Genomic DNA, 12379 nt, shown 5'->3' with positions numbered 1-12379 from the left:
CTGGCAGCGAAGGGTCAGTGGGCAGGGGCAAGTGATAAACAGAGGCGGAGGCAGAGGTCCAGACCTGACAACCAGACTCTCCCCTGGCTGGCACCTTACCTGCCAGGAGGTAGGTGTCCTCCCCGGGGCTGATGGGCTCCTCCCCTCGGAACCAGCGGACCCGTGGGGGTGGGACGCCTGTGGCTTCGCAGAACAGCGTCAAGGGGCTGTGCAGGGCAGCAGAGACGTTGGTCACTGGGTCCAAGTCTCCGGTGAGCTCTGGGGGCACTAGACACAGAGGAGAAACCACACTCAGGCTGCATATGGGGGCTGTATGCTCCTTCCCTGTCCCCCAACAGTCCTGCCCCGCAAGGAGACCCACCCCCGGTCGGGAGAGTCTGAGGAACAGAAGTGACAAGATCAGAGTGGCTCCCGCTGGAGGGAGTGACGGGTGCCCACAGGCTGGGCTTTGGCAGCAGCCAAACCTTGGGCCTCAGTTTCCCCGCTCCCTCAGAAGGATGCCAGGAGGATTCAGTAAGAACTCAGCAACGAGACCGGAATTAGGGCCGGGGTGGACACAGATGTGCCCCCTAAACCCACACGCCAAGCACCTCTGTGCTTTCTAAAGGACCCACTCAGAAGGAGGTCACGCTCCAGGGATCCTGAGGCAGTGGCAGGGGTGGGGGCCATGATGAGAGAGGCCTCGCTAAACCCATCCCTGCTCACCTTATCTCCTACCACTTCCTGCCCCCACCCTGAGGCATACAGTAGGCGCTCAATAAAAGACTGGAATCACGAGGATGGGGCGGCAGTCACCCTGAAAGTGCTGTGTCACCTGTCCAGGCCTCTGTAGAGTGTGTTCCCAGCGGGCCCCGCATCCCGCCCTCCTCCAGCACGCTGCGGGTCCTCACCCAGCACGGACAGCGCAAACCTCCTCTCGGCCCTTCCGGCCACGTTCTCGGCCACGCAGGTGTAGCGTCCGCTGTGGGCAGCCTGCGCCCGCCCCACGTGCAGACTCTGGCCTTGGTTCCGCAGCAGCAGGCCGGCCTCAGCTCTCACCGGCTGGCCACCCCACTCCCACGTCACCTTGGGCGGGGGCTTCCCTGTGACGTGGCACCACAGAGTGGCCTCCCCGTCCTGGACCACAGAGACCTGCGTGTGGGGCTCCCGGGGGCCAGCGATCCGAGGCGGCACTGGGGATGAGGGGAAAGCGCGTCAGGGAGGGCTGCTGTGGCCACCGGGGCACCAAGCATCTGCCGCGAGCCGGGCCGGCCCCCACTCCGCCTGTGCTCCCCTGGCCACTCCCTGGCTGTGTGACCTTGCCGGGTGACCTCACCTCTCTGGGCCTCCATTTTCCATCTCTATAACGGGGGCCGCACCAGTACCTCTCCGCCCCTCTCCTGCACCCTGGAAATCAGGGGCAGGCCCTCTGTTTGGAGAATAAAATCACAGCACAGCCCTGAAGATCTGTGAGGGGTCTCCTTCCTTAGAAACGAGGGGCTTCCTGGGGCCTGAACGGGACACTGGGACTGTTTGGGGCAGGGCGTCATTCCATAGGTGGGATGCTGAACGGTGCTTTTCTTGTTTTTTTTTCCTAGAATTTTCTAGATGTCTACAAGGCTGCGGTATTTAATTGCATCGCTGCAGGACAAGTCTCTGGAAACAGGCTCCCGTTATGTGCAGGAACCTCACAGAGGTTTGTCCAGATAAACTTTGTTTCTCTGGGCCCACGGTGGGGGGGCTACTGGGGATCGTGGCACCCCCCTCGCGCGCACGCGCATAGGTCACGAGCTGGAAGAGGCTGATTGAGCAGGGGGGCAGCTCGTAAAACCCCAGTGGTCAAGGGGGGACGGGAAATTGTTCTCGTCGTCACTGTTTCTGTCTTTGCTCGGATTCTGGAGGGTGGGGTCTGCCCTACCGGGGTGCCTGGTGGCCCGCCCTTCTGGCCCTTTCCACCGGGTTCAGGTCGTCCCAGCCCGGCTCACCATGCACCTCCAGCAGCTGGTCCTGGCTGCGATTGCCCGCCACATTGCTGCACTCACAGGTGTACGTTCCCTCCTGGGCCGGCTGGGCCTGTCCCAGGTACAGCAGCCGCCCCACCGCTGACACCTGCTCGAGGCTGTTCCCCTCCCCTGGCAAGGGCTGACCTGGAGGCAGCAAGAAAGAAGCTCCTGGTCCCCGGTCCTTCCGCCTGGAACGTGTGTCCTCCCACCCGTCCTGGCCGGCTTCTGCTCACCCTTGAAGGCGTCCACTTACACGGCACATCTATCAGGAAGCTTTCCCCGAGTGCCAAATCCCATCCCTGAGCTCCCACAATCCCTGGGCTTCTCCGCATCACGGGTCTGCCTGCAGATCCGGTCCCGCCTGAATCCCCGCCCGGCCCCAGGGCCTTTGCACCTGCTAAGACCGCTGCCTGAAATGTTTTTCCCTACCATATTCTCATGTTCACCCCTCCCTCCCCTTCTTAAATTCTGCTCGGCCAAACGTTCGTGGCCACCCAGCCTGAAACCGCAAACACCTCCTCCGTCTCCTGGCTTTATTTTCCTCCATAGGTAGTACTTACCATCTAAGTTATTCACTAACTCCCTGTTACCTGACTTTACCCCCAATCCGCTGCCATATTTCCAACACCCAGAACGGGGCCTGGCACGGAGAGGCCCTCAGCAACTATTGGTTCAGTGAATGAATGAATGACAAGTATTTACTGAGCACCCGTTTTATACCAATTTTGGAATTCAGGGGGGCCAAGACGACACCTCACGGGGCTCACAGACTCATGGAGAAGCAGACACTGAAGAACTAGGGTGGTTACACGACAGGTAAACTCTCAGGGGTTATGTCAAGGAGGCCCTGCCCCAGCCTAGGGTGGGGGTCAGGGAGGGCTTTCTGGAAGAGGAGGCCACGGCCCAACCCAGCACTCACTGGCAGACTCAGGGACCGAGCAGAGAGGGGCTGAGGGCACTGTCGCTTCTGTAAACAGCACCCTTACCCCCAGTGTCAGAAGCCCACCCGTCTCTGTTTCAGCTAGGCTCTGGGGGGGGGGGGCGGGGCTGGGCGAGGGGGGCAATCATACCGTCCTTCCTCCAGGAGATCTTAGGGAAGGGGACGCCCCGACATTCACAGGACAGCCTGGCGGGGTGCCCTTCGGTCACGGTCAGGATGCGGGGTTCCCTCGAGGGGAACACAGGAGGCACTGGGGGAGAACAGAGAGGCAAATGAGGTAGGTGCTGGGCCGGGAAGGGACAGGGGCGGGGAAGAGAAAAAGCCTGGATCCCGGGACCATGGAGGCAGCACTCCTCTGGGGGCATGAGAGCCAGCCACGGCAGGGACAGGGGAGGGACCCCAGCCCAGCCCCCGAGACCCTCACCCCAGACATTCAGGTTGTAGTGCTTCTCCGAGCGGCCCGCCTGGTTCAGTGCCTCGCAGGTATAGCGGCCTGCGTCCCCCACCTCTGCTCTGCTCACCTGGCCGAAAGCAAGAATGAGCCATCAGCGGGGGCAGCACCGGGATGGGGTCACCCCTGAACAGACTGTGTGACCTTGGGCAGGTCATCTGACCTCACTGCGCCCCAGCCTCCCCACCTGGAACCTGGGGGCAATGATAGCACCTCCCCTACCTGGTGCACCGTGACGTTTCCAGAAGCCACAGCTTGTGGTGGCCTGACGTGGGCCGGCACGGGGACTGGGCTCCCCAGATGGCGGCCCTGCCCGCCTCACCCCACTTCACATCCACACCCCAGCCCCGCTAAGGATGGTTTGCGTGTGGCTGGGTCAGCCCCCCTCCCGCCTGTAATCTGCTCCCGGCCTCTTTGGAAAGTCCAACAGAGCAGACCAGAAGGGAAGGTAGAAAATGAAGAAGGATTGGGCGGCAGGGGGTGGGGGGTGGGGGTCGGTCCCGTCCTCGGAGGTCAGATCCTGACGGAGGAGGTGACGAAGCTAAGTTGTGGGTACAGGAAACCAAAATGAGGTGTTCAGAGTTGGGAATGATCACATCACAAGGTGTAGAGGGGTGGGAGCAGGAGGAAGAGGCTGGAGTGGAAGTTTCTCCCCAACAGCTGGAGAAGTACCTCCCCTCCCCTAGCGGACATGGATGAGGCATTCGAGGGGCTGGCTTTGAACTCCAGCCACCCCAGAAGAGCAGCACCGATGTGCTTACAGGTGACAGACCGGAGGCCGGTGTGGTCGAGACACTGCCTGAGGCGGCCCAGCCAGGAGGAGGTGGAACTGAGATTTAAATCCAGGCTGCGGTCCCCACAGTCCCCGGCCCTCATCGACCCTTCCCTTGTTGGGCCAGAGGCCCGACGAAGGGCTCCCATCCCCAAAGGCCAGGAGGCTTTGGAAGAAGGAGTAAAAAACAGGTGAAAAGCGAGAGGCTCGGCTTTGTGGGGACCGAGCGAGGCCCCTGCAGCAGCTTCTGACCAGGTCAGGAGGATGTGCCCCGGGCGCCGGGTCACGCTGAGCTGAACTGATCTCGTAGGGGCCCCCCCAGGCCCTGCCCTGCACACCTCCAGCAAGGCCTTGTCTGTGGAGAGGTGGACGCCGGGCCGCGGCTCCAGGGGGCGGCCGTCTTTCTTCCAGGTCAGCACGGGAGGGGGCACGGCTTGGCTTCGGCACTCCAGGGCCACGGATTCGTTGGCCACGACGGACACGTTCACCTCTTCCCCGAGGATGCTTGGGGGCACTGCGGGAGGGGGCAGGAGAGGGGTCTCAGGCACGTGGGTGGGGCCGGCAGGACGCCAGGCCCGGGGTCAGGCCCGGCCACTTCCGGCAGCCAGGAGCAAACAGCAGGGCATGGTGGGGGGGGGGGGGTCAGCGCTGGGAGGGGGCCTCCGGCCCGAGCTGTGGCCTCTCATCCTCCCCGCAAGGACCTTCCCAGTCCTGCTCCAAGAGGAGGCCCCCAAATCTGAGCAGGATGGTGACGCATAGCCACGTCGATACCCCCACGTGTGGCTGTGTGCTATACAGGAGGATTCTGTCGAGGGACACTGGGCAGAGGGGACCCAGGATCTCTCTGTACTAATCCTTACAAGTGCATGTGAATTTATGATGATCTCAAATTCTTTTAGAAACACAGTGTCTTGGGGCCCCCGGGGTGGCTCGATTGGTTAAGGGTCCGACTCTTGGTTTCGGCTCGGGACACGATCTCACGGTTTTGTGGATTCCAGCCCCACGTGGGGCTCTAGGTGCGAGCCTGCTTGGAATTCTCTCTCTCCTCCCCCCCCCCTCTGCCCCTCCCCTGCTCATGCTGTCTCTCTCTCCAAACTAAACTTAAAAAATCTAAAAAAACAAAAAAACAAAACCTTTTTTAAAAGTTTTTAAAATTTTTAAATGTTCCCCGAAAGCAGTTACCCCTTTGATCGAGGACCGTGAGAACATCCGATTCCTGACTCGGCCCGGGGTTCCCCCTGCCACGTCGTGTTCCTTCCACCTGTTCCCTGAACACGAGCTCCTGGCTGTGCGGGCCACTCACCTGCCTCCCTGTCTGCGACGGGGGAGCAGCTCACCTCCAACTGACGCCCCCACGAAGGCAGCCACGGTCTCAGGCCGGCGCGCCCCCTCCGCCACCCCGCTTTGGACGTGGTTTGGGGAGGGACGCCCCCAGCCCCACCTTCTTGAGCCCCCGGCCGAGCCCAGGCAGCATCCCGAGCCTGAGACTCACTGTGGACGTACAGGACGACGTCCCGACGGTCCTCTCCCACTGCACTCACGGCCACGCACGAGTAGCTGCCAGAGTCGGAGGCCCGGGCGCTGGCCAGGGTGAGGACCCGGCCCCCAGGGAAGACCTGTGTCCCCAGAAGGAAGCCCACGTCAAGCTACGCACGGCAGCACCCACACGTTCCCATGCTGGCCCTGCTGCTGGGCACCCCTGGGCAGCCTGCCCCAGACCCCAGAGCCCCCCCACAATGCGGGGGAGCCGTGAACTGTCCCCAGGCCTCGGGACCTCCGCCGGCTGGTGGACGAGTTACATCGGTGCTCCCTCTAGAGCCGGGCTGTGGCTACGGAGCCCTTGAAATGGGGCTGAACCCCAAGGGGACAAGACACAACGGACTGCAAAGAGTTGGAACAAAAAGAAACCCTGGGAAATGCCTTAATAATTTCCATACTGATCATGGATTTTTTGGCTAGATTAGCTTAACTAAAATGTTTTACTGAAACTGCTTTCGTGCATTTCTCGTTACTCGTTTGAACGTAGTCACCAGAAAGCCCAAAACTACATATACGGCTCACACTGGTGGCACGTATCGTGTTTCTGGAATCCACGGGGCTCTAGACTCTCCTTCCTCCCGCCAGCCGACCATCCTCGGCGGCCGCGGCTCATCCCTCGCCTCAGAGCTCCCGGGGCCCGACCTCTGCTCCCAGCACCTCCTGAGGCACCAGAGAGGTGACCCAGGGCTGCCCAGCCTGACCTGGAGGCCAGAGGCCCCTGCGGTGGACACGGGGTTTCCATCCTTCAGCCACAGCAGCGTGGGGCTGGGGACTCCAGTGGCGTTACAGGTCAGCCGGACCGGGGCGCTGAGCAGCACGGGGCCTGGCAGGCTGGGTGGCTGTGTGATGTGTGGAGGCACTGCAGGGCGGGGGACAACGCAGGGCCCAGGGTGAGCCCCACTGGGGGCGAAGCCAGCAGGGCCCCTGGCCGGGCCACCCCACAGGGCACACGGCCACAAACAAAAGCACAGGGACGCCACTCCCAGCACGGGTGCTCCTCGCATCCTGACCCCACCATGAGGGGGTTTCCACCGACGGGAACTGGGGGCTCAGAGAGGGTAAGTCATGGCCAAGGCTGACCAGTTAGAAAGTGACAAATAGCACTTGAACTTGGGTCTTCCGGTGAGCATGAGGTCCGTAGGATGCGGACGGCAGGGGGCGACCTCTGTGAAGTTTTGTTTCCCAATGCCGAGGTATCAGATGAAAAGCTATCTGGCAGGCAGCCCCTCGAGGGCGGAAAATGGTCAGAAGACTCAACGGTATCTGGGAGATACGGTCACGGTCACGATGCCCAGGGTCCCAGCCTCCTACCCAGCCACCTACTGCTCCTAGCATAAAGGCTCTGCCTCCCCAGCCTCCATCTGGCCACCTGCACCACCCCATCCCCTCCTCCCATTGTCCGGTAAGCTCCTGGCCCCCAGCCTCCTTCCAGCTCCCATAATTCCCCACATCTCTGCAGCGTCAGCCCTTGGCAGGTGGTCTCCATTTAGGCATCCAACTGTCAAGGACACCTCTGGGACTCCCCAGGCCAGGTCAGTGTCCCAGTTCCAGGCACTGGGTCATACCTCCTCTTTACTAACTCTTATCACGATCGTCAGAAGATAGGATACTGGGTGACTGTGTAACTACTGTATTCTCCACTAGACAGAAGGCCTCTGGGTCTGTTTCCTTGGGGCTACAGCCCCAAGGTCCGCCCCAGAGGATGTACTCAATAAAAGTGGTTGGACAGAAGACAGATAAATGGAGGAACGGATGGATGGGTAAGTAGATGGACAGATAGATAGTTAGATGGGTGGATGGGCAAAGGATTGAATGGATGGTTACATAAAAGGATGAATAACGGATGAATGATGGATGGATGGCTAGATAATGGATAGATGGACGGATGATGGATAGATGGGTAATGGATGGATGGAAGGATAGATGATGGATGGGTAGATGGATGGATGATGGATGGATGGATGGATGGATGATAGATAATGGGTAGATGGATTGATGATTGATGGATGGATAGATGGGTGATGGAAGGATAGACGATGGATGGGTAGATGGATGGATGATGGATGGATGGATGGATGATAGATAATGGGTAGATTGATGATGGATGGATGGATGGATGGAAGGATAGATGATGGATGGGTAGATGGATGGATGATGGATGGATGGATGGACGATAGATAATGGGTAGATTGATGATGGATGGATGGATGGAAGGATAGATGATGGATGGGTAGATGGATGGATAATGGATGGATGGATGGATGATAGATAATGGGCAGATGGATTGATGATGGATGGATGGATGGATGGATAGATGGGTGATGGATGGAAGGATAGATGATGGATGGGTAGATAGATGGATGATGGATGGATGGACGATGGATGGACGGATGATAGATAATGGGTAGATGGATTGATGATGGATGGATAGATGGGTAATGGATGGATGGAAGGAATAGATGATGGATGGGTAGGCTGGATGGATGATGGATGGATGGATGGATGATAGATAATGGGCAGATGGATTGATGATGGATGGATGGATAGATGGGTGATGGATGGAAGGATAGATGATGGATGGGTAGATTGATGGATGATGGATGGATGGACGATGGATGGACGGATGATAGATAATGGGTAGATGGATTGATGATGGATGGATGGATGCACGGGTAATGGATGGATGGATGGGTGGAAGGATGGACGGACGGACAGACTGACAGACACATAAATGCAGGGATTACTTTTGGGACAAGGACCCCTTCAGTCCCAGGGCAGCTCACCATTGACCCGTAGCCCATACCGCAGCTCCGTGCTGCCTGCCACATTGGATGCCACACAACGGTAGCTCCCAGCATCAGAAAATCGTGCCCGCTCAATGTGGAGAACTCTCCCGTCAGCTGACACTGTCACTCCCTTCCGGGCTGAGACAGGCTGGCGGCCCTTGAACCAGGAGATATCTGGGGGAGAGAAGAGAGATGCAAGGAGTCCTGCCCGCCCTTCAGGCTGTGCCTGTGTCGTGAGCACCCATCAAAGGCGGCCAGGGTGGCCACATGGTGTGCCTTTATGTCAGGCACTGGAGAAAGCCAGAGTTTTCCAGGAAGAAGGCTGGGGCTGGAACAGGGGAGGGTTGTCTGAGACAGGGCAGAAGGCAGAGGGGAAGTTCCATGGGATGGAGGCTGGGGCTGCCAGGAGCAAGGAGAGTCAAAGCCAGCCCAGCCGCCCTCAACTCCTCTCCCTGCCAGGAGACCACTCACGAGGCAGAGGGAATCATGGCACGCTCTGAATCCTCAGCCCCACAAGCACGGACCAATTGTAGCCTTGGCCTCCTTACATCCTGCCAGAGCTCATCCCGTCCGCCGAACACTCACGCCCCGTAGCCCCAAGCTCTAGACAAGAGCCCCAGACAGACGGCGACTCTGAGGTCCCGGTCCTTGCCCCCGGCCCCAGGGCGGCCCTGTGAAATCGCGAGTTCTGAACAGAAGCCCCGCTTGCTTCAGACACCAGTGCAAAGGCCCTGGGCCCCGGCAGTGACCGACACATTGAGAAGAGAGGAACATTCGAGAAATAGGGGAAGGTCCTACGGATCCCTCCCTGTTTTGTCCACAGCCCAGGCGGTGCCTGGGGCGCTGGCCGGCCTCATTAGATGGGGAGTTGGGGCCTGGCTGGGATGGCTTTCGGCCAAGGGGAGGGGTCTTACCAGGAGGGGGCACACCCGAAGCCAGGCACTCCAAGGTTACCGAGGCATTTTCCAGCACTGCCTTGTTCAGCGGGCCGGGCTCGATGTTGGGGGGCACTAGGGGAGACGAGCAGAGCCCCGTCTTGGTGGATGTGGGCTCTGGGCTCCTCTCGGCCCATCTCCTCTCGGTCATGCCCGATAGCCCTCCCCAGCCTCCCCGAAGGGTCCTGGGCCATAAAAGCCCCCAACGGCTCCCGTCCTCTGCCCGAGGAACCCCACTCCTGAACCGGCATGAGGACAAAGGCACCAGGCTGCCACCTTTCCGCAACCGGAAAGACCCCAGCGCCCAGCTCTGTGGGAACAGCCGTGAGCCGGCACAGTAGAGACGTGGAAAGTTAGGCAGCCGGGAAAAGCGACAAGAGCTGGGATTCGCGCACGCACGCGAGGACGGAAACGAACCCGAGGATGAACCGAGAAAGCAAAAGTAAATAGGCGCGCAGATGAGGACGTGCTATGTTTTTAAAATCCCCTGCTCCCTGCCCGCCCAGGGCGGCCCCGAGGGCCCTCGCGTCCCCACCATCCGGCGCCCCCCGTCCTCACCCAAAACCTTGAGAACCACGTCCTTTTTGCTCTCCCCAGCCAGGTTAGTGGCGGCACAAGTGTAGACGCCTTCATCCCTCAGGTCCACCTTCTCGATCTGGAGGGGGAGGAGGGACGGCCGCGTGTGTGCCATGGGGAACACGGGGCCCTATTAGGGTGGTCAGAGGGATGCTGGGACACAGTGAGCAGTGGGTCGCTGCAGAGCCCAGGGGCAGGAGAAGGGAGTCCAGGGGACAGTTTGGCTCCGGGGTTGGAGTCCTAAGCTATGCATTCAGATTCCCGGGATGCTCCCCTTGCCCCGACTATGCCCCTCCGACTTCCCTCCCCTCTTCAGGCCCACCACCCAGTACTCATCCTGTTCCCAGGCTGCCAGGGGCCCGTACAGGGTCACCAGGATCCCTAAAAAGTGGCCCCTCCACCCGCGCCCAGCTGCCCCACCAGCCCTGGGGCCCCTAAACGTACCTGCAGCTTCCCCCCCAAGGCTGCCAGGGCCACCCCATCCTTCCACCAGCGGAGACTTGGGGTGGGCACCCCAGTCCCCACACACTGGAGGGTCACAGGCTGCAGGAAAGGGGCTGTGATATTGTCGCCCCCGACGATGGCCACCAGTGGGAGCTCTGGGCAGGGGGAGAGGCAGGGTGGGTCCCGGTCAGGGTCAGGAGGGGCGCAGTGACTATCCAGCCACCCCCTCAATGCCTGGAGAATAGGGAGTGTCCTTACGGGGCTGGCCTCCGGCCTCCACCCGCTCAACCCGAGGGATGCTTGGCTTAGGGGGAGAGCACCAGACCAGGAGCCAGTAAAGCAGGTCTTTCCCTTTAGAATTCTCCCATCTATGCATCCACCCTTCATCCACTCATCCATACGTGCGTTGAGCATCTATTCGGTACAAGGCCCGGGGGTATAGCAGAGAACAGCGGCTAACTGCGCTGCCCTGCCAGAGCTCCCAGAGCTGGGCCGTGGAGCTCGACAGCCAAACAAGCCATTTTAAGACAGTGGGTGGTAGGTATGGCCACGACGGGCTAGGCACTGCAGATTAGAGCCACGGCGGAATCAAGGAGGGCTTCCTGGAGGAAGGGGTGCTTTAGGACGGCCCTGAGAGATAGGGAGCAGCTGGGCAGGCGAAGAGGAAGAGGGAGAATATTCCAGGCAGGGGAAACCGAATGGGCAGGCGTGGAGGTGAGAAAGCGGATGTATTTAAAGAACGGAATGAAGCCCGGCGCGGTCGGCGTGGAGAGAGCCAGAGCAGAGAGGGTGGGGCTGGGAGGGGGCGAGCGGGGGCCTGTGGACTGGACACGTGACAAGCGTGGAAGCAGCCGAGGCCAGCCTCTCACAACTGTGTCTCTTTGGGGAGCGGGAAAGCCCAGTCCAGAAACGCCGTCTAGGAAAAGACCAGCCCTGTGCCCTTCCCTCGTCCGGCAGGCCTACGAGGGCACGGATGGCCGTGGCCCCCCTGCTCCCCCTCCCCCGCCCCCCTAGCCCGGTGTCTCAGGCTGCCCACACCCCCTCACCGTGCACGGACAACTCCACCTCAGCCCCGGCAGTGCCCGCCTCGTTGGTGGCCTGGCAGGCAAAGAGGCCCGCGTGGCCCAGCTCCACATGGTCGATGTGCAGCGTGGCCCCCCGTGAGGCCACCTGCACCCCAGCCAGCTCCTCGGCGGGGCGGCCGTTCTGCAGCCACCTAAGGAGGGTGGGGACAGGTCAGCCTGAGGCCAGGCAAGTCAGGCTGGCCGGGACCTCCCTGGCTCGGCGGCCTGCTTCGTACTCCGGGGAAGGGGAAGGGTCTCCCATCCCCACCGACCCCCCAGCATGCACTCTGCCTGCGCCCCCCCCCCCCCCGGCGCTGGCCTCCGCCGCCCCATACGCACTGGAGAGTGGGCGCTGGGGAGCCCGAGGCCTGGCAGGGAAGTTCCAGGGGCTGTCCCAAGAGGGCGGTCACCTGGCCCAAGCCTTCGGCCACCAGGAGCTGCGGGGGCACTGTGGGCAGGACCCACCATTGGGTGTTTGGAGCTGAGCGAACCCAAGTCCCCAGCACCCCGACAGCAAGACCCAGACCTCACCTCACCCTTCAGGTCCCCCAGAAATGGTTCCTCCTCCAGGAGGCCTTCCAGGACCCCCCAAGACAGAGTGAGTGAGTGGTCCCCCCGGCCTCCCCACAGGCTTGGCCTGTCTGTCTCCCCACCAGACGGACAGCTCAGGAGTCTCGTCTGCCTTGATCCCTGCTTCATCCCTGGCACCACGCCCAGCCCAGAGTTGATGCCTGAGAAGTGTCCTTCGGAGGCAAGAGAGCAGGCGAAAAGGCCCCACCCCACCCCAGCCGACCCTGAAACCAAGCCCACAGCCCAGCTTTGGGCCTCAGGGAGTCCTTGATCGACGTCCGTCCCGTTGACCGGGAGCACCCGGAAGGCAGAGTGGGGTC

The 12379-nt window shown here is 60.9% G+C and overlaps 1 protein-coding gene across 1 annotated transcript in view; it reads right to left on the bottom strand.

The window, feature by feature from the left end:
- The window catches only part of HMCN2 (hemicentin 2), a 143965-nt gene that overhangs the window by 49976 nt on the left and 81610 nt on the right, over positions 1 to 12379 (bottom strand). The window contains 14 exon segments of the mRNA XM_042963505.1: positions 100 to 267; positions 891 to 1172; positions 1965 to 2126; positions 3053 to 3172; positions 3347 to 3443; positions 4484 to 4659; positions 5638 to 5761; positions 6386 to 6543; positions 8468 to 8644; positions 9385 to 9480; positions 9964 to 10060; positions 10426 to 10580; positions 11472 to 11641; positions 11829 to 11937. Coding sequence (XP_042819439.1) covers positions 100 to 267; positions 891 to 1172; positions 1965 to 2126; positions 3053 to 3172; positions 3347 to 3443; positions 4484 to 4659; positions 5638 to 5761; positions 6386 to 6543; positions 8468 to 8644; positions 9385 to 9480; positions 9964 to 10060; positions 10426 to 10580; positions 11472 to 11641; positions 11829 to 11937 — 2091 coding nt within the window.

Source organism: Panthera tigris, chromosome D4 (genome assembly GCF_018350195.1).
Source record: "Panthera tigris isolate Pti1 chromosome D4, P.tigris_Pti1_mat1.1, whole genome shotgun sequence".
Lineage (NCBI taxonomy): Eukaryota > Metazoa > Chordata > Mammalia > Carnivora > Felidae > Panthera > Panthera tigris.
This window is presented reverse-complemented; position numbering and strand designations above follow the sequence as displayed.